Source organism: Colletes latitarsis, chromosome 12 (assembly GCF_051014445.1).
Source record: "Colletes latitarsis isolate SP2378_abdomen chromosome 12, iyColLati1, whole genome shotgun sequence".
NCBI lineage: Eukaryota > Metazoa > Arthropoda > Insecta > Hymenoptera > Colletidae > Colletes > Colletes latitarsis.
This window is the reverse complement of record NC_135145.1, coordinates 13,467,925-13,495,763: the sequence shown is the minus strand read 5'-3', so window position 1 is coordinate 13,495,763 and position 27,839 is coordinate 13,467,925. Positions and strand designations below refer to the sequence as shown.

Here is a 27,839-nt window from a genome sequence, read left to right as displayed (position 1 = left end):
GGGAGAGGTGGGAGGGGTGTGTGGGATTCCCCGCGCCCGTACAACGACAGGCGCGGGACCTACCCACTAAAAACCCCACGGTGACCCTTCGGCACGCTTTGGGAGGATACCGGGAATCGCTCGAAGCATTCTTCCACGCCGTCGCCTGTACGTTGACGACGGCGCGCGCGGGTGTACTGGCGTCGGGCGCGGACAGTCGCGACTCGCAACTCCGCGATCGCGTCCGACCACCAGTACACCGCCCGGCGAGGAGAAGCCCGCCCGACCCGAGGCATCGCCGCGTCGCAAATACCCGCGACCAATGCTCCGAGCCGGGCGACCTCCTCTTCTATGCTCGGCAACTCGGCCGCTCCCTGCGGCCAAGTTGCAGCGAGGGCAGCTGCCATCAGGGCGTCCTTGTCCAGGCGCCGAAGCGCCCAGCGGCGTGGTGGGGTGCCACGCAGGCGGCCGTGTCGGGATGCACTCGCGGCGGCAGAGACCTCCATCCGGATGTACCGGTGATCGGAGAGTGTCTCTGCCCCCGCGACCACGTGCCAACCCGACACCATGCGCACGGCGTTGGGGGTCGCGAATCCAACATCCACGATGGACCCCCCATATCGCCGCACGCATGTGTGCTCCGACCCCCGGTTCAATACCCGGAGGTCGAGCCCCGCCGCCCAATCGCCCAGGATCCCGCCGCGAACGGAGGTCCTGGGGGATCCCCAAGCCACCGACTTGGCATTAAAATCCCCCAGGACCAGCACCGGCCGGGCCGCGTAGCGCTGCACGCATGCCGCGACCTCGGCCAAGTACAGCTCGAACGCAGCGTGACCGCTACGGGGCGAAATGTAGCACCCCACCACAGCGACTCCCCCCCAGTCCACGGCGACGAATCCCCGACCGCGCTCCAACAAGGAGAACGGTGGGGACCCGTCGCCCCCTCCCCATACCGTCGCCACCAAGCCGTCCGCGTCGCCCACCCAATGAGGGTGATCAGGGACGCGGTACGGTTCCCCGCCGAAACCCTTCGAAAACCGACCCGCGTTCGACAAAATTAAAACCTGCAGGTACTACAAAAACGTAGGCCACGAAATCCACGAGTGTCGGAAACGCGAATATTATAATAAAATTAATTCGGGAAACGACAACGGCCTTTCGCAAAAACCGGGTACCAGTCGGAAGACCGCAATAGAATCGGGAAATCCGGTACACATGATCCACGCGGAACCAGCAACGCTCGAGTTACAACAGTCAAATTAAATACGAAATCGTTCGTTCCCACGGTCAGCTTAAATTCCCCGAAATTCAATCGTGAAAATATTTTTATGATCGACACCGGTTCCGAGCCAAATCTCATTAAAATCAACACCCTACATCCGGACACCTTAATAGACGAACGAGACACGCTAAAAATCCACGGAATCACCGAGGGCACAGTTTTCACTATCGGCTCAACAAATATCGAAATACTAGATAAAATCGTCAAATTCCATGTAGTCAGTCCAGATTTTCCTATCGAAGCCTCCGGAATATTGGGTTCAGCTTTCTGCAACGGCGCCGCAGAAATATTATACACCGAGCAACGCTTAAAATGGCATAATCATTCGATTGCGTTTTCTAACGCCGACACGATCAAAATCCCCGCGAGAACAAATAAAGTCATCGCGATCAGGGTATTAAGCGGCAACGTCGCCGAAGGCATAATTTTCCGAATTGATATCGAACCGGGACTCTATCTCGGTAACTCTATAGTTCGGAACGAGCACGGACGCGCTCTCACCCGAATTATAAACACGACGGACCGCGACATCGAGATAGCAACGCCAACCTTTGCGCTCGAAGACTTTGACGCCAGCGCATACCTCGCAGCCGCCGACCAAATAAACATAGACTCCATTGACGACGAAGAATTCTCCTTATCTAAAATATTCTCGATATCCATGGGCAATGATGTCACCTCTAAAGCAAATGAGAATTCTTCTGCCGCCAAAATACGCGTCGATCACCACAAAGAACGCGTAGGAAATTTGATTAAATCCGCTGTATCCCCGAAAGCGTCGGGAAATTGTTCGAAATCCGCTGTATCCCCGAAAGCGTCGGGAAATTGTACTAAATCCGCTGTATCCCCGAAAGCGTCGGGAAATTTTTCTAACTCCCCTGTATCCGCGGATCTCTTTGAATCAGCCCGGGTTAGAACGACGGGGCAAAATCCTAAATCGCGATACGACGAAATCCTCCCTCTCTTGCGCCTGGAACACTTGAACGACGAGGAACGCATAATTGTACAAGATCTCGTAAAAGAAAACGCAGATCTTTTCCATCTTCCCGACGAACCGCTTCGGAAAACAAATCTAGTCAAACATAAAATTCCGCCTACCGATGATATTCCAATAAATGTAAAGCAATACCGCCACCCACCGAACCATAAGGAAGAAATTAATAGACAAATTAACGAATTATTGAAAAATGATATTATTAAACCATCTCAATCGCCTTACAATTCTCCCTTATGGGTCGTCCCCAAGAAACCGGACTCGCAAGGGCAACAAACGCTGGAGAGTCGTAATCGACTACCGAGCTTTGAACGAAAAAGCCATCGCCGACGCGTGCCCGTTACCGAGTATCACGGAAATACTAGATCAGCTCGGCCGAGCGAAATTTTTCAACGTATTCGATTTAGCGAGCGGTTTTCATCAAATAGGTATAGACGATGCAGACGCACCTAAAACGGCCTTCTCAACCCCGTACGGCCATTTCGAATTCTCGCGCATGCCCTTCGGTTTATGTAACGCGCCAGCCACTTTCCAAAGGGTAATGGATTCCACCCTCTCGGGCCTACAAGGCAACGAAATGTTCGTATACATGGACGACATCGTACTATACGCTAGCTCTTACCAAGAACATTTCGTAAAATTCAGAAAACTTTGTAAGCGACTCAGGCAGGCGAATCTCCAGTTACAACCGGACGTTGCTAGGTGGTGCAAAAATCTGTACATGTTTCCATCCAATGCACCAATGCAATTAGGGAAATTCCATGTTCTCCAAAATTCCTCCGCTATTTCAAGCCACTTTTCCCGACTGGGTATACTCATATATTCTGGCATTAGATGTTTGATAATTGCATCACAAACTTCAACCACAATACGTGATACTGTTGTATGGCCTAATCGATAACTGAATGCTATTGTCTTGTATGAGTCACCAGTTGTTAAAAATCTGGAAAATAGTATATATATATAAATATATTAAGTTTACAATACTTATATGCGTAGTAATTATTAATTTTATCTCATCCTTCCAGCTAAAGATTGCAAAAAGCAATGGATATTGTTACGAGACTGCTTTCGTAGAGTCCTAAAAAAAAGGAGAGAAACCAGCAGCGGGCAGGCCTCGACAAAAATAAGAAAATGGCAATTCGAGGACAAAATGTCTTTTTTAATTCCATATTTCAAAGAGAAGGAATGTATTACATCACTAGATACAGCCTATAATTTAAATGTAGAAGTAAATGATATTGCGCAGGAAACTACTCATTTAACCCTCAACGAAATTTCATCGCCCAGCCTAGACAATATACACGCAATAGTCAATAAATCTAAAAATAATAAAAAAAAGAAAATCAGATACGGTATCCGAAACAGTAATGAATTATATTTTACAAAATAGAAATATCGACGACGGTAACACAATATTTTTTAAAAGTTTAGCACCAACAGTAAATAAATTAACTCCGTATAATCAAGCAATAGCCAAGGCCCGGACCTTCGCAATAGTTTCAGAACTAGAATTATACGAATTATCTAATAAAAATGACCAGACCACATGCACTTTAATTACAACACCTCTGCCATATTCATCACCACATTTACAAAACCCAAGTACTTCCTCCACTCCAAATACGTATAGCAATTTTTCAAATAAATCCGACGGATAGAAATAAATAAATTTTTGTACTTTTATATTATTGTATTTTTATTATATTGTATTATATTATGTATTTTTATGTTAATTAATTACGAATAAATAATGTTTTTATATTTTTATATTGTTTTTATTATTAAATATACCTCAAACATACTGCCAGTTTTTCTCTTGGGAATATAGCCTCTTTGAACACTGTGCCTTGTTTAGTAATGGAATTTTCAATTTTTTTCAAAAGCAAATTAAAACTATGAGTGGATATTCGGAAGTATTGGAAGAATTTTTCCTCATCATCCATTAAATGTTTGTATAATGTCCAATATTCTCCATCAATTTTTCTTCTTTTTAACATGTTGTGTACTGAAAAACGACGTTTTCTCACTTTCCATTCTTCCTCTTCATCTAATAATAACGCTACGCAGCATAGATCTTTTCCTTTTTTTTTATTCTCTTAAAACCGACTCACTTCCTTCTTCGATTTCTTCTTGCCACGTGTTCGAATCGAAGGTTCTGGAACTTTTCCGTGTCTCCACCGATCTTTTTTATTTATAGTCTTCCTGTAACCGCCTTAACTGGGCACATAACCTGTTGTATTATCTTCTTTTAAATAACAGATTTATTTATAATAATATACAAAAAAAACACCTTAACTAAAAACTTAACACCTATGTAACTCGCTTGTTCCCCTCGTGATTCTTTTGTCTCCTCGACACCTCCCGGTATTCTTCTCTCACTCCTTGCTACCAACCTCACCCACCATCACTGTCAACTTCCACAACCAAATCACCACCTATGCCATTCACAGATTATCCCCTAACAATCCAGAAACAAATATTGCATGCATCGAAATACCATTTTCAAAGATTATTACCACCCATGGATATTGCTTTATCTGTGGGTCCAAAACGAATATTATTACTGTACCACCTGAGCCAAGGAAGCAGATATTTATCAGGCGGAGATTATATGTTCCCAAAGGAAGTAGGTGTTGCTCTAAACATTTACTTAAAAAACGGTTGTTCGAAGATGTTATGCTGACCTTACGCGTACATTCAAATACCAGTTTAATCGATGTTAACGAACTTAGAGATTATTTTAAATACCGTGCAGTTAGTAGTGATTGTAGCATTAAAGATAAAATAGGTGATTTTACATTCTCAGAAGAACGTCTAAAAATATTCGCGGGATTAACTTGGGAAAATCTAATCCAACTTAAAGAAATGATGAAGTCCATGAGAAATACGGAAAAACGCGCTCTGATACAGGCTATTGTTGTCTTTTTAGTTAAATTACTTACTGGAAATTTCAATAGTATGATAGCTTCAATTTTTGGGTTAGAGCGTGAACAACAGGTATCCGATTTTTGTAAAGCAGTTAGGAACTCGTTTGAAAAAGATATTTTACCATATCATTTCGGTGACGCGGCTTTTTCTCGTCAACATCTACTAGAAAATGAAACGTCCATTATTGCTAAACAGTTATATAATATAACAGACCAGCTAGCACTTATTTTTGACGGAACATATATTCGCCACCAAAAAAGTTCAAACAACGAATACCAACGGAAATCATATTCTGGCCGAAAAAAAGTACCACTCTGCAAACTTTTTACTGTTTGCACGACAAACGGTTACACTATTGATATGCTCGGACCTTTCTATGCAAATCAAAATGATGCAGAAATAATGAAAATTGTACTTGAAGATCCGAATGGCTTACAAAGACTAATAAAACGAGGAGATATTTATATAGTTGATCGAGGTTTCCGTGATGTACGATCATATTTAGGAGAATCTGGGTGTAACGAACCTATCCCACCGATCCTACCCTGACCCTACCGACATCGCGGCCGCGTAGCAGCGTAGGTAGGGTATTGTATGTCCCCTCCCCTACACTGAGCGCACGAACGCTTATATCGCCGAGCGACCGCCCGCTCGCCGCGCCGTTCTTGCTGAGCGACCGACCGATCGTCGCGCCGTTCTCACCGAGCGACCGACCGCTCACCGCGCCGTCCACCGTAGTTATAAGATTTGTACCGTTAGTCCGTAAGTTAGCAGTAAATACGTTTTAAGAACCGACAACCCAGCCAACATCAATCACCGCAACGAACCTTCGACCGCTGACTGAGTCGGTCGACGCCACATTCCTCCGCGTCCCCCTCGAACCGGACCGTCCACGGGGGAACGGTCACATGGGTATAAAGTGCTCATGCCTGCTTTAAAAGGAAAACGGAATCAATTAACAACTGCAGAATCCAATGCTTCACGCCAAGCAACGAAAGTTCGCTGGGTAGTGGAAGCGATTCACGGCATCATTGGACAAAAATATAAATTACTACACCACCAAATGGATAATAAATTACTCCCCACAGTCGGTTTATATTGCAGAATAGCATGTTTTTTAAATCATATATTTGGGAAACGATTAAATTCAGATGTTGAATTATGTGACGAAATAGTAAATAGAATGTCAAATCAACAATATATAGAAAATACATTAGCAATAGAGGTTGAGACGAACCACTGGAACAGAAAAAAAATACCATTTAATATGATATCCGCGACGAATCTCCTTGATTTCCCAGACATGACAGAGAGAGACCTAAAAATTCTATTTACCGGATCGTATCAATCATCACAAGCAGTTTCATATTTAGCAGAAATAATGGACGAAGACAACAATATTCATATACGTTCCTTATTAGATAATAACAACATAATTAAATTCCAAGGACAATCGCGTCATATTAATAGTAAAATGTATCGATGTTACATAGAATATATACCAAATTCAATTGACTATTCAGGAGTGATACGGTATTATTGCGAATGTGCGAATGGTAATCACACTATCGGGTGTTGTTCCTATATTGCAGCTATTATTTATTATTTGTCACATGCTCGATTCTTGTCGACAATTATAAGACCTGCAGAGATATTAAGTAGAATGTTTAACGAGGAACAAGTGGCAACTGTTATCAATGAAGACAGTGATGAAGATTAAAAATATAAGATATAACTTTATTCAATTTACTTAATGATCATGCAGATGAGTACTATCACAACAAAATTCATATATGTGTAAGATTAGAATTTTAAGAATTATCTAATACGATTCGCGACGCACACGGCCGTATTGTGTTCGTCACATTGTCGTAATTGCAAAAAGCCCTGCATGTCGCGGACGCTCGCCTTTTATTGTACCCCGGCCGAATGTTCTAGACGTTTCCACGTTCTCGATGCTTCGGCCGGGCCTTCGCACACATGCATACGAAACCACATTCACGCCATCAATGACCGCTCGTCTCCTACAATATTAAGCGGGCAGGACCAAAAGTTAAAATTAATGAAAATGAATAAATCAAAGCGAATACATTTAGTGCTGAATTTGTACTAATTTGTACCACCAAAAGAAATTTCGTACTTCCTGCCGTTTTCAAAAAATTCGTGGCGCTGTTAGCTTAATGTTAAGCTGGCAGGAGGAAAAGTTAAAATTATTGAAAATGAATAAATCAACGTGGCTACATTTAGTGCTGAATTTGTTCTAATTTGTACCACCAAAAGTAATTTTGTTCTTCCTGCCGTTTTCAAAAAAATCGTAGTGCTGCTAGCTTAAAATTAAGCTGGCAGGACCAAAAGATAAAATTAATAAAAATGAATAAATCAAAGCGAATACATTTAGTGCTGAATTTGTACTAATTTGTACCATCTAAAAAAATTATTACTCATTGCGCATCGCGTTACCTCGATAGGTAATTTCATTGATTCTTCGTGGCGTTATGACCTCCCGCTTCGAGTCGTTACATGGGCCACGTAAGGATCGAGATCGATGTGGATCTCTTCCGTTTTCGGCAGTTCGAGAGTATAAATGTCGCAGGTGTAATACTCTATTTCGGCCACGTTCCCAGTGTAAAGTAAGATCGCGTTCAAGTTTTCCGTCCGATCAATTTTATCCATTTGCGAGCTTGTGAAAAGGGTTCGAGTGCGGAATGCTTTCAATGGAGATTATAAGTGTTTACACAAACGTTTAAAAAAATCCACGGAAGTGTATTATACATTCTTTTTCTGTGCGCCATGATCTCCAGTTCCGCATTCTAATCAGGATGGGTCCGGTGTTCTACACGTATCCCAAGGATTTCTTTGTTGAACACGAAACTGGTACTGTTATCAAGGAAATCTGGATGATGTGAGTTTCACGTTACACTAGAGAGTGAAAATGTTAGAATAAATCAAAATGGATAAATAAAAAAAAAATTTAATTATCATTTATTGTGTAAATTAATAGAACTGGTGTTATTGTATTTGTTCAAATATGTTAAAAAACTATTTAAAATCGCGTTCGTCTGAAATATTAAATTCCCGGCTGCGATTCCCGTATCCGTTTGTGTACGTGACACTGCGGAAGGTTAAGCGTTCGTCAGGTTCGTTGAACGTTCCCTCAGGGGCTGTGACCGGCCAGGTGTCCGACGCAGTACGGGGCGTAGCGACCCCGAGGTACCTGATGCTAATCACACCGTAAGCCTCCTGTTGGTCGTCGCAACGACCCATTCACAACTCCATTTTTGGTTTTGTGAATGGTACGTGACGGCAGGAGGAACGGGGGCCTTGGCTTAACCGCCTGGGCCGCGAGTATGGCGACTCTATAAAATCGCCCTCTAATCCTAAGTTATGGTGCGCGGCGATAGGATGCATGGTTGGGAGAGAAGGCCCAATCCCTAGCGACCACCTCTGGGGGCACCTGCCGAACCCCCGGAGTATTAGGCTTCCCCAGGCATGGCGGCTCTGCCTGGGGTGACGTTCATTCCGACCACACTCGTGGGATGTAACATGGACTCTACAAGAAAAACAAAAAAGGGGGGAAGGGGTGTGGATGGTCAGAAGGAGGGAGGCAGCGCGGGATCGCGGATCGCGGCCGCTGCTGCCTCACAGAGAGAAAAGATGGCGGATGGAGGAAGCGCGGGATCGCGGATCGCGGCCGCTTCGTAGCGCCACGTCAGGACAGACTAGCGGAGGGTTCTGCAGCGCGCCGGAAAAGGCAGTTGGATCCGGTGGATCCGGGCTCCCTCTCTGCCGGGAATTCTGCCACTTCAGAGGAGTTTCCGCCAGGAAATTAAAAGGAAGGAGGCGATGACCTTGTCCGTCGAGATAGGCGATGAGACGGATAAGGTCATGGAGGTTGCGGAACGGTCCGTGAACCTGAAGGGTACGTGTATTCGTGACCTTAGGTTCGCTGCCGAATTCATTCGGGTGGCTACCACCGAATTGAGGGAGAGGGCGGCAGCCATGGCGAACCAGGCGGTGAGGGAGGAGGAGCTGGCGGAGGAGCTGGCCAGGCTTCGTCAGGAGTTGAGGAGCGTGGAGGAGACTGGACTGGTTACGTCAACTCCGCCCATCCCAAAGGAGACACCGGTGGGTGTCCCACTGGGTATATCCCCCGCTCCGGTACATATCCCGCCCACAAATCCTCTGCCGAACCATCATGCAGTCCGGGAAGAATTGGTCGGCGAGGAGAGGGTGGTGGGGAAGCGCGCATCATATGCGCAGGATGTAAAGACCCTGGTAAAGGGGATGAAGGCAGCAATGGAGGTGCGGTTTCGGGCGTTGAGGGAGGAGTTATTGTCTTCCCTCAAGCGTCCGAATCGAACCCCCTTGCGGCCACAAGCGTGTGGACTGGCGCCTGTGCCGCGGCAGAGGCAACCGCCAAGGGTACCAGAAGTGCCAGAGCAAAGGAAGGAGCGGTCTCCCCAGCAACCGGCGGGGGGGTCCGCTGCTAATAGGCGAACAAGGAAGAGGAAGGAGACGAGAAGGAGGCAGAAGGCAAGACTTGCTGCCCTCCAGGTGCCTTCCTCTTCCGGGAGGCCCAATAGGGTGCCGGAGCAACGGGCGGCGGTTGGCCCTACAGGGGGCAGGAGGCCGCTACCGGCACCTAAGTCCTTTCCTAGGCCCTTCACTTCCCCACGCACCCGTTTGATTGTCCAGACGGCAGGGGAGGTGAACCCCTAAGTGGCGCGTCCCCAGGTGGCGGATAGGGGTAGCCGCTGGGATGGGATGCGGGGATGGGGTCACCAACCTGAGGAGGCTGGTGATCGCATCCTCGCATGGCATCTCGGAGGTTGGAGCGAAAGCACCGGTATGAATGCTTTGCGTGTTTGAATGTGTGTGTGAGTGGCCCGGGACACTGGTCAAGAACCCATCCAGACCCGCCCACGCTCCGCCCTGGTCTCCCCCAAAAAGAATCCGCCAGGCCGAAGCGGCGCCCAGTGGAATAACGGGGCCGCGAAAAAGTCCGCGGGAACCGGCCGCCAGCCTAAGACGAGGCGATGGAGGCGATAGAGGGCTCGGCAGAGGTTCTGGCCGAAGCGGTGGCCAGAGCTCGGGCGAGTATTAAACTCGCCGACCTGAGCATCGCCGAGGTGAAGGTCAAGCGGGCAGTAACTGGGAGTCTCCTCTTTGAGATCCCCGGGCCTGAGGGGGAGACCAAGGCTGACGCCTTGGCCGGGAGGATGAAGGAGGCCCTGACCGATATGCCGGTCAGGGTGGCCCGCCCAGTCAAACGGACCGAGCTGAGGGTGAGCGGTCTCGACGATGCTGCCACCCCAGTCGAGGTTCGTGCAGCCGTGGCGGCCGTGGGAGGGTGCCCAGAGGAGGGAGTCCAAGTGGGTGGCATACGAAGGACCGAGCGGACTCTGGGTACTGTTTGGGTGAGGTGCCCCTTAGCGGCCGCCATTAAGATCATGGCGGCTGGAAAGGTCAGAATGGGTTGGACTTCCGCCAAAGTCGAGGTCCTTCCGCCGCGCCCCATGCAGTGCTACCGTTGCCTGGAGACAGGTCATGTCAGGCAGCGGTGCACGGCGTCGGTGGACCGGAGTGGCCGCTGCTACAACTGTGGCTCCTCCGGCCACCGCGCCAAGGAATGTGGCGCGGCGTCCCCGGTGTGCCCCCTCTGTGTGGACATACCGGGGAGACTCACGGGGCACCGATTGGGGAGGGGCCGGGTTGTGCCCCGCCACCCAGACAGGGCCGTCGAGGGCAGGCCAGGGTTGTAGAGGGCCCCAAGGCCCCTGTCAATAAAGGGAGTTAAGACGCACAGGCGCCACCAGCAATGGAGGTTGACGAGTCGGTCGGGGGGCTTGGGCCTCTTCCAGCAGCGAAGTCGAAGGTGGAGCGGGAGCGCCCCTTCCCAATTGAGAGTAAAGGCCTGGAGGAGGCCGTTAAAGAATAAAATTCACCCTCCTCCAGGCCAATCTGGCGAGGGCTCGCAGGGCACAGGACATGTTTGTTCACGCCCTGCGAGCCCAAAGGGTAGGCCTTGCCATCGCCGCCGAGCCGTACATGATTCCCGACAAGCCCAATTGGGTCGGGAGCCTGTGCGGTTTGGCGGTGATGGTCTGGGCGTGGCCGCCAGACTCCCCTCCTGTTACCATCCTGCAACGGGGGAGGGGGTTTCTGGCGGTCCAATGGGGGACCATCGCGGTTGTGGGCTGTTATGTGTCGCCCAACTGTGACCTCGCCACATATGCGGCATATCTGGACGTAGTGGGCGAGTGTATAAGGAGATGCCTGCCCCGTCCGGTACTGGTCCTGGGGGACTTCAATGCCCATGCAGCCGCATAGGGCAACCCCAGGACTACCCGCCGTGGCGAGGCCCTATTGGGTTGGGCGGCCGAGCACGACCTCCGGCTGATCAATCGGGGCTCCGAAGCCACGTTCGTAGGGCCGCAGGGAACGTCCATTATCGACTTGACGTGGGCAACCCCTGCGGCCCTGCGACTCGTGTCGGGGTGGCGAGTGGCCGTAGAGGTGGCCACACTTAGTGACCACCTCTACATCACCATGTCGGTGAGGGCCACCCCAGCACGAAGGGAGCCCCTGTGCCGGAGGCGTGCGGCAGATGCCGAGGCCCAACCGCGATGGTCCCTCAAAAGGGTGAGTTGGGAGATGGCAGAGGCAGCCGCAACAGTCGCAGCCTGGTCCCAGCCAGATGATGGACCCGTCGACGACATCGAACGGGAGGCCGAGTGGTTTCGGGGCACGTTCAAGGAGGTGTGCGATGCCTCCATGCCCCGGGCCAGGCCTCCCAGAAGACGGCACGGCGTATTGGTGGTCGCCGCACATCGAGCAATGCAACGCTCGGTGTGCGCGCGCCCGCCGTAGATACACCCGCGCCCGACGGTCACGTCGTCGACGCCCGACTGCGGAGCAGATGGCGCGCATATACGAGGAGTTCGCCATGGAGCGGCGGAACCTCCAGTGCGCCATCCGAGATGCCAAGGCACAGGCATGGAAGGACTTTCCGGGGAGCTGAACAGAGATCCGTGGGGGCGCCCGTATAAGCTTGTAATGGACAAGCTTCGTCCATGGGCGCCTCCACTGACGGAGTCTCTCGACCTCCAGTTTTTAGAGGAGGTGGTATCAACCCTGTTCCCGGGGTCTAACCGGGTCGGGGTACCACCTCCTCGAGAACCCTGGGACCCTACCATCTGGTCCCAGGAACTGGAGGTCACTCCCGAGGAGATGGGCCGGGCCGTTCGTCGGATGAGGGCTCGGAGGGTTGCTCCGGGTCCCGACGGCGTGCCCGGCCAGGTGTTGGCCTGTGCCCTTGACGTCTGGAACCTGCGGTTCGGGAGACTGCTGAGCGGTTGCCTCCGCCGAGGGGTATTCCCCACGCCCTGGAAGGCAGCGCGGCTGGTCCTTCTTCAGAAGGCGGGAAGGCCCGCAGATACGCCCTCTGCGTACCGGCCGGTGTGTTTGTTGGATGAGGCGGACAAGCTCTTGGAACGCACAGTGGCTGCCCGCCTCGCCACCACCTGTCCATAGTAGGATCCGACTTGGCCCCCTGCCAATTCGGCTTTAGAGAGGGACGGTCCACGCTCGATGCCATCGAGCTGGTCCGTTCCTTCTCTCAGGGGGCCACCTCCCAGGGTAGGATGGTTCTGGCGGTATCACTAGATATCGTCAATGCCTTTAACACCCTGCCCTGGGAGGCGATTATGGGGGCGCTAGCCTTTCATCGGGTGCCCCCATATCTGAGGAGGATAGTCGGGTCCTACCTGAGCGACAGGTGGATCAGTTGCTTCGGCCGGGACGGAGTTACGATGCGGAGGGGGGTCGTACGCGGTGTTCCGCAGGGGTCAGTTCTGGGGCCCCTGCTGTGGAACATCGGGTACGACTCGGTACTGCGGGCCCTTCTGCCCGCTGACGTGGTGCTGGCGTGTTATGCCGATGACACGCTGGTGCTCGTCAGCGGGTCAGATTGGAGAGGGACAGCGCGCGCCGCTGAGGTGGCGGTGGCCACCGTCGTCGCAGAAATCCGCAGGCTGGTCCTAGAAGTGGCACCCCAGAAAACGGAGGTCATGTATTTTCAGAAACTTGGCCCCCGTGGGGTGCCGCCGGCCGGCCTGCGGATCCGAGTTGGGACAGCCTACGTCGAGGTGAAGGCCCATATGAAGTATCTGGGCCTGATCCTCGACAGTCGGTGGCGCTTCGTCGAGCATTTCGATCGCTGGGCCCCCCCGTGTGGAGAAAGCGGCAGCCGCGTTAGGTCGCCTTCTTCCGAATATCGGGGGGCCTGATGTTGGAGTCCGCCGCCTCTATGTGGAGGTGGTGCGTTCAATTGCCCTCTACGGGGCCCCAATTTGGGCCCCGCAACTGGATGTCAACCGTCGGCTGGCAATCCGGGTGGTAAGAGGGTATCGCACCATCTCCTACGAGGCGGCGATTACCCTGGCGTGTCTGCCACCCCTGGAGCTCCTAGCCTGGAGAAACCAATTGGTTTTCCGGCGTTCTAAGGAGCTTCAGGAGGCTGGGAGGCCGCCAGAGGAGAGGAGGCAAGCGGTCGAAGCGACGAGGCGCCATGCCCAACGGACCGTTTTGTTTATGTGGTTCCACCAACTCATTCAGACTGGTGGAGCCACACAACGGTCCGTTGGTGCAGTCCTGCCACATTGGCAAGAGTGGCAGGACAAACCGGGTAGGCTGTCCTACAGGATGACACAGGTGCTCACCGGGCATGGTTGCTTTGGTGAGTACCTGTGTCGAATCGGGAAGGAAGCGACGGCGGTGTGCCACCACTGTGGGGACCCTCAGGACACGGCGCAGCACACGCTGGCAGCCTGCCCAGCGTGGGCAGATGAGCGCCGTGTCCTGCAACAGGAAGTAGGGAGGAACCTCTCGCTGGCCACAGTAGTTGGCAAGATGGTGGCCAGCGAGAGGACATGGCAAGTGGTGGCCTCCTTCTGTGAGGTAGTTATGTCACAGAAGGAGGCCGCCGAGCAGGCCGCGCATCCCGCTCGAAGAGGGAGGGCTCGGAGAGGGGCCAGGGCGAGACGACCTTCGCCTCCTGGCCCCCTCCAATAGCTCCTGAAGGGGTGGGTGGCCCGTCAACTTTCAACTCCGGCCATCACGTCGATGGCCGGGGGATGGACGGGCCGCCGGTGTGGGCTGCAGGTGCTCGGCGATAGGGGCCCGAGCATCGAAGGCAGCCCCGGGGCCGCGGGCGTCGGGTGACCTGGCGTCTGCGGCGGAGAAATCAGGGGGGGGGGAAACGTTGTCAATTCCCCCGGGATGAGCCTCGACAGGCAAGGCGCGGCGGGGGACTCTGTGATGTCTCACTAGAGTTCCCGGTCCCCCGCCGCAGCGCCCGAGGACGGTCACCGTGGGGTGTAGCCCGTAGGAGTCCGGCACTACCCCGAGGCCTTCCCCTACTTAAGGGCCTCGGGGTGTCCATGAGGATATCCCCACGTATAAAAAAAAAAAAAAAAAAAGGATCGTCGAACGTTCGGACGATTTAAAACCGCGGCCGTTTACGTGTTTTTGTACGCAGACCTCACGCGAAGATTCGCTTCGCACCGGTTTAAACGGTATCGTGACGTCAGCGTCGAGAGAGAGAACCGTATGATATATTGAAAAGAGATCGACAGCTGAATTCGGCAGCGCCGCGTCGCGACGACAAGGCGCGACCGAGTCTTCGTCTGTCGATCCGCGACGATATTCGCAATTATTCACGAGCCGACTGCGAACGGGAGCGGATCCCAGAAGATCTCGCTCCTTAAGTACGGACTCGCATATCACGTTTGGACTTGTTTTTTTAAAGAATTTTCACCGTTGCTGCGGTTAGAGTTTTCCCATAACAATCTACCTGCGACAAAAGGGAGGTCGTAATACATGCTGCGCGTGGCGCGACCGCCTTCCCTAGGAAGGATTGTACGTTGCAGTCGTTGCCGCGACCGCGACGTAAGGGACTCAGGGTGCACCCACCCAGAATCCCTTTAAAGCTATACGGCTTTGGAGCCTCCCAAAGGTCATACCGTTGAGTCGGTACCGCCTCGTGGAGTGCTCTTCGTGCAAAGGTCGCTGAAAAACCCTCTCCAGAAACCCGTCGGTGTACGAGTCGACCGTACACCCTACGGAGGAGTTCGGGTTCAAGGTCGCCTCACCTTCCGTCACGCCGCCTACCAAATACGGTCCCCGTGCAACACGGTCGCCGGGTAGGCTTTATAGTGCGGTTGGACCCGCGAGGGATTTTTTTGCGAAAGACACATTACTGTCACGGTCCCTGGTAGAAACGGTCGCCGTGCGGTAATTTTACAGTGTCGCAGGAAATCACCTCGCACGACGTTCCTACGTCACCGCACGGAGAGCGTGCTCACGGGATCCACCCATTTGGAGCTTTACCCCCTCCATTTGGTGACCCGTCCGTGGCTCAGTCGCCCCCGACAGATACGAGTGAATTCTCTTCTGTTCAGGGTAAAAGTCTCGCTGATAATTTCAATAAATAATTATCAGCGAACAAGTACAAATTTACAGTCCACTGATCCACGTTAAACGACATCTGATCCCCCCCTCCCAGCTGATGAGCGTGTGTTTACGATACGTGTACGCACGTATTTAATCTGAACGAACCTTTGTTACAGCAACCAAGGTCCATCCCAACCTGGGCCACGCCGGTGAAGCCACACCCCCGGCCGGATTATATAAAGTTATAATTCTTTTATTTTCTGTAATTTAATATTTTTTTTTTATTTTTCATTTTTGTTAAATTTTAGATAAAAGGCTTGTCGCAAAGCGACAAGCGAAAATATAAATAAAAACTTATCAATCAACTTTCCTTACTATTTCCCTCGTCCGGACCCCGGTTAGAACCCTTAGTTTCTAACAAACGGTCCTTCGAGCCGGATTGAGGTTGAAACAACAGGAAAGAGTTGCAAGTATACCGAGCCGGCCGCAACCTGTCGAACGAGCAGCTCGTACCACGACGTCACAGCCCGGTACGTCACACTGTACCGCGCTCGGTGCAGACGTACCGAAGGCTGTGCTGTTAGCCACGGCGAGCGTGCGTGTGTACGGAGAGAACGGTGCGTCGCGAATCGCGCGCGCACTGATCGATCAGGGTTCCGAGTCGTCTTTCATCACCGCGAATTTGACAAATGACCTCAAATTCTCGCGGAGGAAATCCCCAGCCACAGTGACGGGCTTGGGGGGGCGGGTGAATCCAACGAATGGAATACAGCGTGCAAATGCATTTGGGAACGGTACAAGATTCCGCGCCGATAGTGAAGACGAGAGCGTATATCGTACACAAAATTACGAGCTACGTCTCGCCGTTGGCAAGTGCACTCAAATGCGACGCGCTGAGGAATCTGCCGCTTGCAGATCCCGATCCAGCTGCCGGTCAACCGATTGAAGTGTTGATCGGTGCGGACCTGTACGCGCAAATTATTCGACCGGGTTTCCGTCGAATAAGCAGTACAGGTCCAGTCGCCCAAGAAACTGCATTTGGCTGGATTGTTTCCGGCCCAACAGATGCTAAGAGCAATAAAAACAAAACTTTGCGGACGTTGCACTGTAACGTCCTCGAATCGCTGGACACGGCGATTCGCAAGTTTTGGGAAGTCGAAGAACTCCCTTCGACCTCGGTACGCACCAAGGCGGAGGAGGAGTGTGAAACGCACTTCCAAAAAACCGTCGCTCGAGATGCGACAGGACGGTTTGTCGTCCGATTGCCTCTTTCTCACCCGAGACCGGACGAAGCGTTAGGAAACTCCTATCGAATCGCTCTCTCCGCCCTTGGGAGGTTAACGAAAAAATTGGACACAGACCAGACCCTCGTAAGAGAATATACTACGTTTCTCGAGGAATATGAGGAGCTGGGTCATATGACTCGCATAGAGCCTATTGACAAGACCAGACTCTATATTCCACATCGAGCGGTCATACGCATCGAGAGTGTAACGACTAAATTAAGAGTCGTATTTAACGCGAAAAGCCGAACTGCCGGCGGTCGTTCTTTAAATGACATCCTACACGTAGATCCAAAATTGCAGAACGACATCACGTCAGTTTTGACACGATGGCGTCTGTATGGATATGTGTTGGTGGCCGACATAGAGAAAATGTTCCGACAGATTCTCGTCGCCCCGCAGGATCGTCGTTTTCAATGCATCCCATGGCGCACACCCGACAACGAACAGCTCAGTGCGTTCGAATTAAATACCGTAACTTACGGTACGGCGTGTGCACCATACTTGTCGATGCGAACCCTCCTTGAGTTGAAAAATCAGGACGGGCACAGGTACCCCCTTGCCGCCCGATTCTCGAGCAGGACATTTACGTAGACGACGTTTTTATAGGAGCACCCGGTACGTCTTTGTTGGAGAAAATTCGTAACCAAGTTTGCGAGCTCCTACAAAGGGGTGGGTTTAAGCTGCGAAAATGGGCAGGAAATTCGCCGTTGTTATTGCAAAATATCCCCCAAAGCGCTCACTCCCACGCCGTCGACCTTACCTTGTTCGATGACAGCGAATTAAAGGTATTAGGTTTACGCTGGACACTGTCCGGCGATTACTTTTATTTCAATTTGCAACGGTTTCAGCCGTCTGCCTTGCCGATGACAAAACGAAATTTGTTTTCGGAGATTGCTAAGTTGGTCGATCCGCTCGGCTGGTTATCACCAGTCGTGATTCGCGCAAAGATTCTGATGCAATCCCAATGGCTGGAGAAAATCCAGTGGGATGATCAAATCTCAGCGAATACGCTCAATACGTGGAATACGTTTTGCGTGGATTGGAGCAGCTTAAATAAGCTACAAATCCCCAGATGGATTAATTATGGAGCCGACACAATTTCCGTGGAAATTCATGGATTTTGTGACGCTTCGCTTGCAGCCTACCCAGCGGTCACTTACTTACGAGTAACCGCAATGAGCAATGTCACCTCCTCGACATTGATAATGGCAAAAACGCGAGTGGCTCCGATTAAAACGCTGTCAGTTCCTGTATTGGAATTGAACGGCGCCGTGCTGTTCGCCGAGCTCATTGTGCATGTGGAGAAGTCACTTTTATTGCAGGTCGACAGAATAATCTGCTGGACAGATTCCACGATCGCATTGGCATGGTTGAGAAAGCACGCCTCCACATGGAAGGTTTTAATCGCCAACCGTGTGTCAAAGATCTAAACGTTACTTCCGTATGCTGAATGGAGGCACGTTCCCACCCGCTACAATCCCGTGGATCTGAATTCACACGGAGTGGAAGCTGCGGAACTCCTTCAATCTAAGCTGTGGATTTCAGGACCAAATTGGCTAACGGAATCGAAAGATTGTTGGCCGAAAACGCCTTCGTCCATCGAGACCGAAGAAGGGAAGCGCAAAGTGCACGCCCACGTAGCAATTCCGGAGAAAGAATGGGAATTTGTATTTCGATTCTCGACCTGGAATAAGCTACTTCGTGTAACCGCATACTGTCTCCGACTGAGGGGACCGATGCAAGGTGAGGAAGGTCGTATGATACGAAGATCATTGAAGCGTCTGAGATGCAGCTCGCAAGCGAGAGAATTGTCTGCTACATCCAGCGCACGCATTTTGCAAAGGAGTACCGGTGTTTGAGAAACCACCGAAAAATCCCAGCAAAATCAACGTTGAAAAGTCTGAACCCTTTTCTCGATGACAAAGATGTCTTGAGAGTCGGAGGCAAACTGGAAAATACAACACTGTCATGGGAAACCAAGCACCCCATAATTTTGCCGAAACATCACATTTCTACGATGATAATTCGGCAGTGCCACATTGACACGTTGCACGGGGGATTGCAGTTGACCATGTACACAGAAAGACAAAGATTTTGGATTCTCGGCTGTCGAAATGCAGCGCGAACGGTAATCCACGGATGCATGCGATGCGTTAGATGGAGGGCAAAAACCTCCACGCAAATTATGCAGGATTTAATACCTGAGCGTTGCCGCGAGGCGAGAGCATTTTCGAACTGTGGAGTGGATTATGCGGGAACTTTTCGTGTCCGCGACTCCGCCGATCGAGGAAAAACCGCCCACAAAGCGTACATAGCAGTTTTTGTCTGTTACGCGACACGGGCCATCCACATCGAACTCGTCCACGATTATACGACGAGTGCCTTTTTGGCAGCATTAGATCGATTCATTGCACGAAGGGGAGTTCCGTCCTGCATTTTCAGTGACAATGGAACAAACTTCGTCGGAGCGGATCGAGAATTGCGAGAACATTTCAATATCGTGTACAATACACAGGAAATGCGCAATAAGTGCGGCCAGAAGGGTATTACGTGGAAATTTAATCCACCTAGTGCACCTCATTTCGGCGGTATGCAAGAAGCCGGTGTGAAATCGGTGAAACATCACCTCAAACGCACCCTCGGCGATTTCGCGCCTACAAGCGAGGAAATGCAGACATTACTCTGCAAGATCGAAGCGAGCTTGAATTCTCGACCGATTGCCGCTTTAAGCGATAGCCCTGAGGATTATGCGCCTCTCACATCTGGCCACTTCTTGATCGGAAGTCCGATAAACGCACTTCCGCTCGAGTCCGTGGAAACTGAAAAACTCTCCCGCCTTACACGATGGAGAGCGATACAGAAATTCCACGAGCAACTCTGGAGGCATTGGACACGTGATTATCTGACGCACCTCCAGAACCGCTATAAGTGGCATACCGCCCACGCACAGTTAAAACCAAACGATTTGGTGTTAGTGCAAAACCTTCTTCTCCCCCCAAATCAATGGGAAATGGGGAGAATCGAGGAAATATTCCCGGGTAAAGACAGACGTGTGCGTGTAGTTAAAGTTCGCACAGCAACGTCCACCTACACACGTCCTATCACACGTCTGTGTAAATTGCCTGTGGAAGAGTCGGTAACGACAACACAAGTCGACGACGCTATCGGGACATAAGAAATCCCGAATTCCGCTGACAAAGACAGAAGGAAGTGAGAACGACCGTTACACACAAAAACGGTGTTGATCCACATTCCGCATGTCTCTGGTGATAATACGAATAGAGGGGAACCATACCCTACCATCCCGTCAAAGATTAAGGAAGGGAGCGATTCGCGAGAATCGCGAGATCCTGAGCTTTAAAAGCAGGATCCGCAGGCCGAATCGGTTCAGTTCCTAATCAATCACCGAAGAAGCATGTCGTGCGACGAAAGCACGGAAGCAGTGATCCATGCCACAGGGTTGGACCCAGTGATGGAGGCCCAATTCGGGCGTCTCCTCCAGCTCGGGGAGGTATTCTCCCCGAGGGCGAAGGACGCCGTTAAGGAGACGGTGGAAAAGGAGGCGCCATCGGCCACGCCGTCAGCATCCACATCCACCGCCCCTGCTGATCAGCCTCCAGCAGCCTCCACATACGAGCCACATACCGCCGCCACCTTACCGCTACCGCCATACGAGGTGCGGCTGGGACCAACGCTCCTGTTGATACCGGCCGAGATACCCTCGACGTCCCGGAGGTATAAGCATCCGGTTCCGGGAGGTCAGTACCACCTCAAGTGGGCTTCAGATGACAAGCTAGTCGGCTGCAATTTCCGGCCATCGAAGGGCCCAAAGCCGACAAAGCCTGCCGCCGAGCACCGGCCAACGCCGCCTGCACAGCCAGAGCCGCCTGCACGGCCGCCGACGAAGGCGGCGATGAAATGGACGGAGGCCCACGCCAACGCACACACCCGCCGCCGCAACGAGCAACGACGGAAGGCGGCTGCGGAGGCAAGAGCCTCCAGGGCCAGGAACCAGCCGCAGCCGCAGCCGTAGCCGTACGGGAGTGTGGCCGACCCAAATTTGGTGGCCCAGGCGGTCCTCGCATCCCTGCGTATTTTGCAAGGCCAGCAGGTTGTCCAGCCGACACCGAAGTAAGTAACTTAATTTTTTATTAATTAAGTGAAGAAAATTTCCTCTCGGTTTATAAATCGCAAAGAGACCGCGAATTACCGCTCCTATTGTTTATTGCACGGACCGTGCAAGGGGGGCGGTATGTTTAAATATCGCGTTAATTCGACAATCGGAAAACGTCGGTTAAACCATCGCGTGATCGATAGAAAAACGGGCCATTTCTTGTACGGTGTTATTCCTTGTTTACGCGACATTCCAGAGGCTTCTCTGAGGCGTAATACGTTCCAGGAACAATACCGCATAGAAAAACTCCGTATTTAGATTCGATAACAGTTCCGCGATCGGCCCAGTAACGGTTCCTATAAGAGGTGTTACTACGCCGAAACGAAGAGAGGATTCAAAATTAATAAGAGACAGACAGCTTAGACCAGATAGCGCCACGAGATGAAAATTTCCCCTCCCTCGTGGCCACGGTTAAGCAGGCATGTCTCTGGTGGACTTGCTATCTGGTTCTCGACGAGTGCGGATCTCCTGAGCCGACCTCGTCAATCTGTCGGAATCGATACATACGATTAATTAGATTCGTCTAATACGATCGTGGATCCACTTAACCGAAACGGTACAAGACAGAGACTGCTGCGGATTCGAAAGAATCACGTCAAGTCGAATTTCGTACCCTACGGTTTCGTGAGAATATCTCGATTTCCGCGGTAAATGAACCATAGGAACGGGAAAATTTACTCGATAATTTGAGTAATTTTCACAACCCGTCATCGGTGGCTGAATATAATCAGATTGCACTTAAACAGTGCTTGATTATCGCCACCGTTGTGACGGACAAACACGTATTGCTGAAATCAGTGGTCGTGTTTGAGAACCGACAGAATTTCTTGATTCTCTGTTTGGCTATTGCACGGTTCAGAACCCCAACCTATAGGGCGCCTTCGTTGCAAAATCCCTGGGTTGTGTTCGTCGTTTTCCAGGGTCGAAACAAAAGTTTGGGATAACACCCGATAGGGGCCTTATTGGCATTCCCTGGGTAAATATCTCGGCTGGTTTCGACCTGCTCGAGCGTGGGTTCCAGATCGTCAGTGGGTACGGACACTTGACGTAGAACTACGTTCAAAGGGCACCGTGGTGTTAGAACCTTAATAATCAGTCGCTTCTGCGCAGTTAAGGGTCTGCATCACACCGGTCCCGTACGGACCAGGGAACGGCGAGGGACCGCGGAGTCGACAACCCTTGGAGTCTTACAACCTCCACTTGTTGTCCTCTCCTGCAAAAATCAAACCTGGAGCAGTGGGAAGAACGAGATTAGAATCTCGTCTTCCCCATCTGCAATTCAACGTTTCCAAAATCTGAAACGTTGAAATATTTTACAGTCCACGAACCCGGCTGCGTATCGCTGTGGTGAAAATTCCCGCTCCAGTTTACAAATAAACGGAGGAAGGAGCGAGTGGATTAAAGCGAGTCCGACAAGCGTTGTCCTTTATTAACAGCTGGATTTCGGTCTCTTTTTGTTACAGAAGACCGAGGCGAGAGTCGTAAGGGCATGCCGGCTCAGCCCAACACCAGTTCTTCTTCTTTTTCTAATCCTCGTTAATTTTCTTTTTACGTTTATTTAATTTTGAATTTTTGTTTTTCCACCTTAATAAACGGCCAGTCCATTGGACTAGGCGAAAGAAAATTATCAATTGTACACTCACTTTCCCCCATATTTCCGATCCCTCGTAATCCGGACCATATTTCGTTAAAGGGTACGAGACAAGGTTTTATCATAACCTTTGCACGAACTCGTACCTATTTTAACATACGCTATTTTTTGTTCGCTCTCTATTGTTTTGCTATACAGGGTGTTCGGCCACATCTGGGAAAAATTCTAATGGGAGATTCCAGAGGCCAAAATAGAACGAAAATCAAGAATACAAATTTGTTGATGGAGACTTCGTTAAAAAGTTGTTAGCATTTAAAGTACCGCCCGTACTGAATTTTTTTCTAAAAAATAGGTAGGATTTCAAGGGTATGTGTATTGACCAAAAATTATTGTAAATGACGCCCGCAATCAAAAATAATTTTTTCAGAATGATTTGAAATTTTTTAAATTAATTTGTTAATAACTTTTTATTGAAACCTAAGTCAAGGAATTGATACTCTTCATTTTCGTCTTGTTTTGGCCTCTAGAATCTCCCATTAAAATTTTTACCAGGGGTTGCCGAACACTCTGTATAAGTAAAAAATCTACATGAAAACGAAAGAAAGAGAAAACGAAAAGTAATACCGCACAGATATTTCGTGACCGTTATAAAATAAGGCAGGTATAAGGTACAATTTACAACTTGCAGCAGGGCCTTCGTATTTTTTGATTCTTAGTGCTTTTACATGACAAATGCGAAAAAACGTTTTAGTTAGAAATTCTCAAATTTTATTAATTGTTTTCGAAATAAATAATTTTTTATCTAATTAGTTTAATACAGATTTATAGTCAATAATGAGCTAAATCAACTGATTCATTAAAAAATATACAATTTTTAATAATAAAAAGTTATTTATGCATTAGTTTCAAAATTTATTAAACCTAATAATAAGTCCACCCAAACTTATACATTATTTATTTGAAAAAATTTGTTGCATCTGCCACAGTTTTCAAGAAAAAACAGCTTAATTTAGTAACGCGGCCACCCTGCATTATAAAATAGGGCTGTACGATCAAAGGGGGCAAAAAGTGGCAGCTAATTTTTGCAAATTCTATAAGATCAAAGTATCAAATACAAGTCTGAAGAGAAATTGTACGGTGATATTTTGGGTTATGCAACTTTTTGCTTACATGTTTGCGATGCATGCATGAAATTTCACGTTCTATTTTCATTAATAAATATACCGGTTTACAAACTTACTGGGTAACAATCTTCAATATATCACTACTCAGAAATGTTGTACCTACTTCCAGGAACAGCATCCATTTTGCAGAATTGATATTGATGTCTTCTAAAAAAACTTATTCACTTTTCACTTGGTCGCACGTATTCACGCTTACGATCTCGTCAAACGACTGACTAAAGAAGCCGAAGTTTGGATCGCAATTGCCATCCAGCTATAAAAATATGACACATTTCATTTTCCCTACCCTAAAGGGACATCATTAAACTAACGATTCCGACAGGTCAAACCTTCGTAGCGAAAAATTATTTTTTGGGGTTTTGGCCACGATTTCACGATTTGGGACCACTGTGCGACGGGGCGAATGGCGAATACAGGGCGAATAGGAATGACGGGGCGACCAGCGAAAACGGGCCGAATAGGGCTACGGGCGAATGACGACGACGCGGCGACCAGCGAAAACGAGCAGAATAGAGGTACGGGCGAATGGCGAACACGGGGCGCATAGGGAGACGGGACGTATGGCGAAGACGGGGCGAATCAAGGGACCAGGCGAATGCCGTAGACGGGGCGAATAGGAATGACGGGGCGTATAAGGAAGACGGGATGACCAGCTCAAACGGGCCTCCCTCAGGGGCTGCCAGCCTTTCAGCTGCAGTACGGGCTTAACGAACCCGGGGTACCCGAGTCATACACACACCGTAAGCCTCCTGTTGGTCGTCACAACGACCCATTCACAATTCCCTATTGGTTTTGTGAATGGTACGTGACGGCAGGAGGAACGGGGGTCTTGGCTTAACCGCCTGGGCCACGAGTATTGCGACTCTATAAAATCGCCCTCCAATCCTAAGCTATGGTGCGCGGCGATGGGATGCATGGTTGGGGGAGAAGGCCCAATCCCAAGCGACCACCTCCGGGGAACCTGCCGAACCCCCGGAGTATTAGGCTTACCCGGGTAAGGCGGCTCTGCCCGGGTGGACCTTTATTTCCGACCATCTCGTGGGATTATTATGGACACAGAAAATAAAATGGGGATGGGGCGGGTTTTGTCGGTTGGGGAGGACGGAGACGGGGTTGGGGTTAGGGTGGCGGCGCTCGCGCCCCACTCAGCGCCAGGTCCGGCTTCGTGGAGGGTGGAGGAGGACGACGAGACGGCGTCGGTCACGTCCTTCTCCTCCAGCACGAGCCACATAGGCTCTAAGAGGAAGAGGACGGGGCAGGCCGTCGTCGAGGTGGGCGGGGCGATGAGCCCGTCGGTGAGGCTGAATTGCCTCAGGGACGAGGTGACCGAGGAGATATCGGAGAGGATCTCCTCGTCCCTGAGGCGGGTGGAGAAAGTCGCCGCTGCCTGCGCCTTTAAGGGGCAGAAAAGCGGTGGCGCGGAGGCCCTGAAGGCCGCGGCGGAGGAAATGAGGGAGGCGACGAGGGAGCTCAGAGGGCGGAACGCCCATCTGCAGCTCCTGTTGGAGGAGGAGCGACAGGGGAGGAGGAGAGCAGAGGCGCTGTGGAACAGCGCGGCCCTCCCTCCCATCCTCCCTCCTCCTCCACCGCCGCGTCCCTCGGCGGAGGAAAATAAGCGGAGTGCGGCGGCAGTGGTGCGGGGCACCGCGGGCCCCTCCACCCGCACTCCGCCCGTGAAGAAGTCCCCGTCCTCCTCAGAGGACGATCTTCTGAGGAGGATTGGGGACATGATTGATGGCAAGCTGGCCGCCTTCCGGGAGGAGCTCCTCGCCGGAAGAGCGGTCAGCAGGAAGGCGGTGCCTCCCCGACCTGTTCCGGTACAGTCGGCGAAGGCAAAGAAGGGCGGAGTGAAGGCTCCGCCCAGCGTTGCGGCACCAGGGCCCCGGGTCGCGACCCCCAAGGGGGGTGGTGTACCCGTGGTCGCGGTGGTCGCGTCCTCCACAGCACCCTCCCAAGGGGGGTGGCGTGGAGTGAGGTGGTGGGGCGGAAGGCGAAGCGGGCGGCGAGGAAGGCCGCGAAAGTCGGGAAGGCACGACCAGATCGTCCCCCAAAAACGGCAGCGGTGACGCTGACCGTTGCGCAGGGGGGCGACCTGACCCTCGCGGAGGCGATGCGGCTCGCCAGGGAGAATATCTCCGACCGTCGCGCGGGGGTGGGGGCGGTCCCGGGCGGGCAGGAACCTGCTTGGGGCGATTTGAAGCGCCAGGCCCGGCAGTCCGTGTTGCTCGCGTGGCAGGAGCGGCTGGCTCTGCCAACCGCGGGGCACCGGACTGTCGGGGCTGTTCGGCCACTCCTGAAGGAGTGGCTGGACAGAGGCCATGGCAGCCTCACCTACCGGCTGGCACAGGTATTTTCCGGGCATGGCAGCTTCGGAAGATACCTGTGCCGGATAGGGAAGGAGCCGACGGCGCGTTGCTGCCACTGCGACGCTGAGCAGGACACGGCGGATCATACCCTGGAGGTATGCCCCGCGTGGGAGGGGGAGCGCCGTGTCCTGGTCGGCGTCGTCGGCCGGGATGTCTCGCTGCCGGGCGTGGTGCGCGCCATGCTCGGCAGCGAGGAGAAGTGGAGGGCCGTGGCCTCCTTCTGCGAGAACGTAATGTTGCAGAAGGAGGCCGCGGGGAGGGAGCGCGAGCTTCAGCGGCGCGTTGAAGCTCGCGCTCGTGCGGTGGCCCGAGGTCGTCGCCCGGTCGCGAGGCGTCGCGGGCGGCCGCCTCGGCGTGGCGGATGACCTAGGCTGGGAGGGGGGTCCTGAGGGGACTCTCCTCCCGCCAGGCGGCGCCGGGTCGGACCGGTTGGGGGTAGGAGTGCCTCCCCCTACCGGTCCGACGCAAGGGGAGGCACCCTCGGCGGTCTGGTGCGGCCATGAACGCCCGGCCGCCGAGGGGTGGAAACGGGGTCGCGGGCGGTTGCGAGTTGGGGCTCGCAGCCGCCACTAAACGCGGCCCCGGGACGGATAGCGGCGTGATGGAGTGGCCCCGTCCCGCCGCTATGAGGCAGTGTGTCTACTGGGGGGACCGGTTGTCCCCCCGGGGGATGGGCGCGAAAGCGCGGGCACGGGGAGGATACCGGAAGAATGCTTCAAGCGATTCCCGGTATCCTCCCAAAGCGTGCCGAAGAGTCACTGTGGGGTTTTTAGTGGGTAGGTCCCGCGCCTGTCGTTGTACGGGCGCGGGGAATCCCATACACCCCTCCCACCTCTCCCCAAGGAGGTGGGAGGGAGTCTTTCGAAGAGTTTCCCCACGACAACAAAAAAAAAAAAAAAAAAAAAAAAAAAAAAAAAGGTCCTTTGAGTAAAAGAGGCGTTTATGAGAGAAGAATGCCTTTTGAGCTTTGTCTATCTGTATTTGTACGTGGTGATTGTAGTTCAGTTTAAAGTCCAAATGTATGCCTAAATAGCGAACGATGTCTTTATGGGGTAACTTGCGGTTGCGATCATTGCTGTCATGTAGGTGAAATTTTGTGCCATGCTTGCGTACGTCTGCGTTCGCGTCGGAAATGCTTGAAATATATGGTCTAAAGAGAATAGTTTCGCATTTACTAATGTTAATTTTCAATTTCCATGTGTGGAAGTAATTCTGAATTTTACCGAAGGTGTTCTGAAGTTCGTTTTGTATTACGGAAGGTTTATTGTGTCGAGAGTAAATCAAAAGGTCGTCCGCGAAGGCTATTGCTGATTTGACGTTGTCGCTGTTTAGGTCATACATTTGCAGCAAGTCGCTTATAAATATATTGAAAAGCAGTGGAGAGTTGATGGTGCCCTGTTGAAGTCCGTTGGTGATGTTGAAACGTTTGCTGGAAATAAATTCGCCGTCTGTAACAAAAAAGTTTTTACCGCGTAGCATACACCATATCAATTTGACGAGATGTTTGGGAAATTCTTTCTTAAGGAGTTTGAAGAATAGACCATCCAGCCAAACTGTGTCGAATGCTTTTTCGAGGTCAATGAAAATCGCGCCTACGCAT

General features: G+C 51.3%; 1 protein-coding gene across 1 annotated transcript; it reads left to right on the top strand.

Annotated features, from left to right (window-relative positions):
• The first annotated feature begins 11,174 nt into the window (after nt 1-11,174).
• Nucleotides 11,175-11,516, top strand: LOC143348746 (uncharacterized). Its single transcript, XM_076779341.1, has one exon. It carries the CDS (start codon nt 11,175-11,177, stop codon nt 11,514-11,516), a length of 342 nt encoding a protein of 113 aa, XP_076635456.1.
• Nucleotides 11,517-27,839: the final 16,323 nt, after the last annotated feature.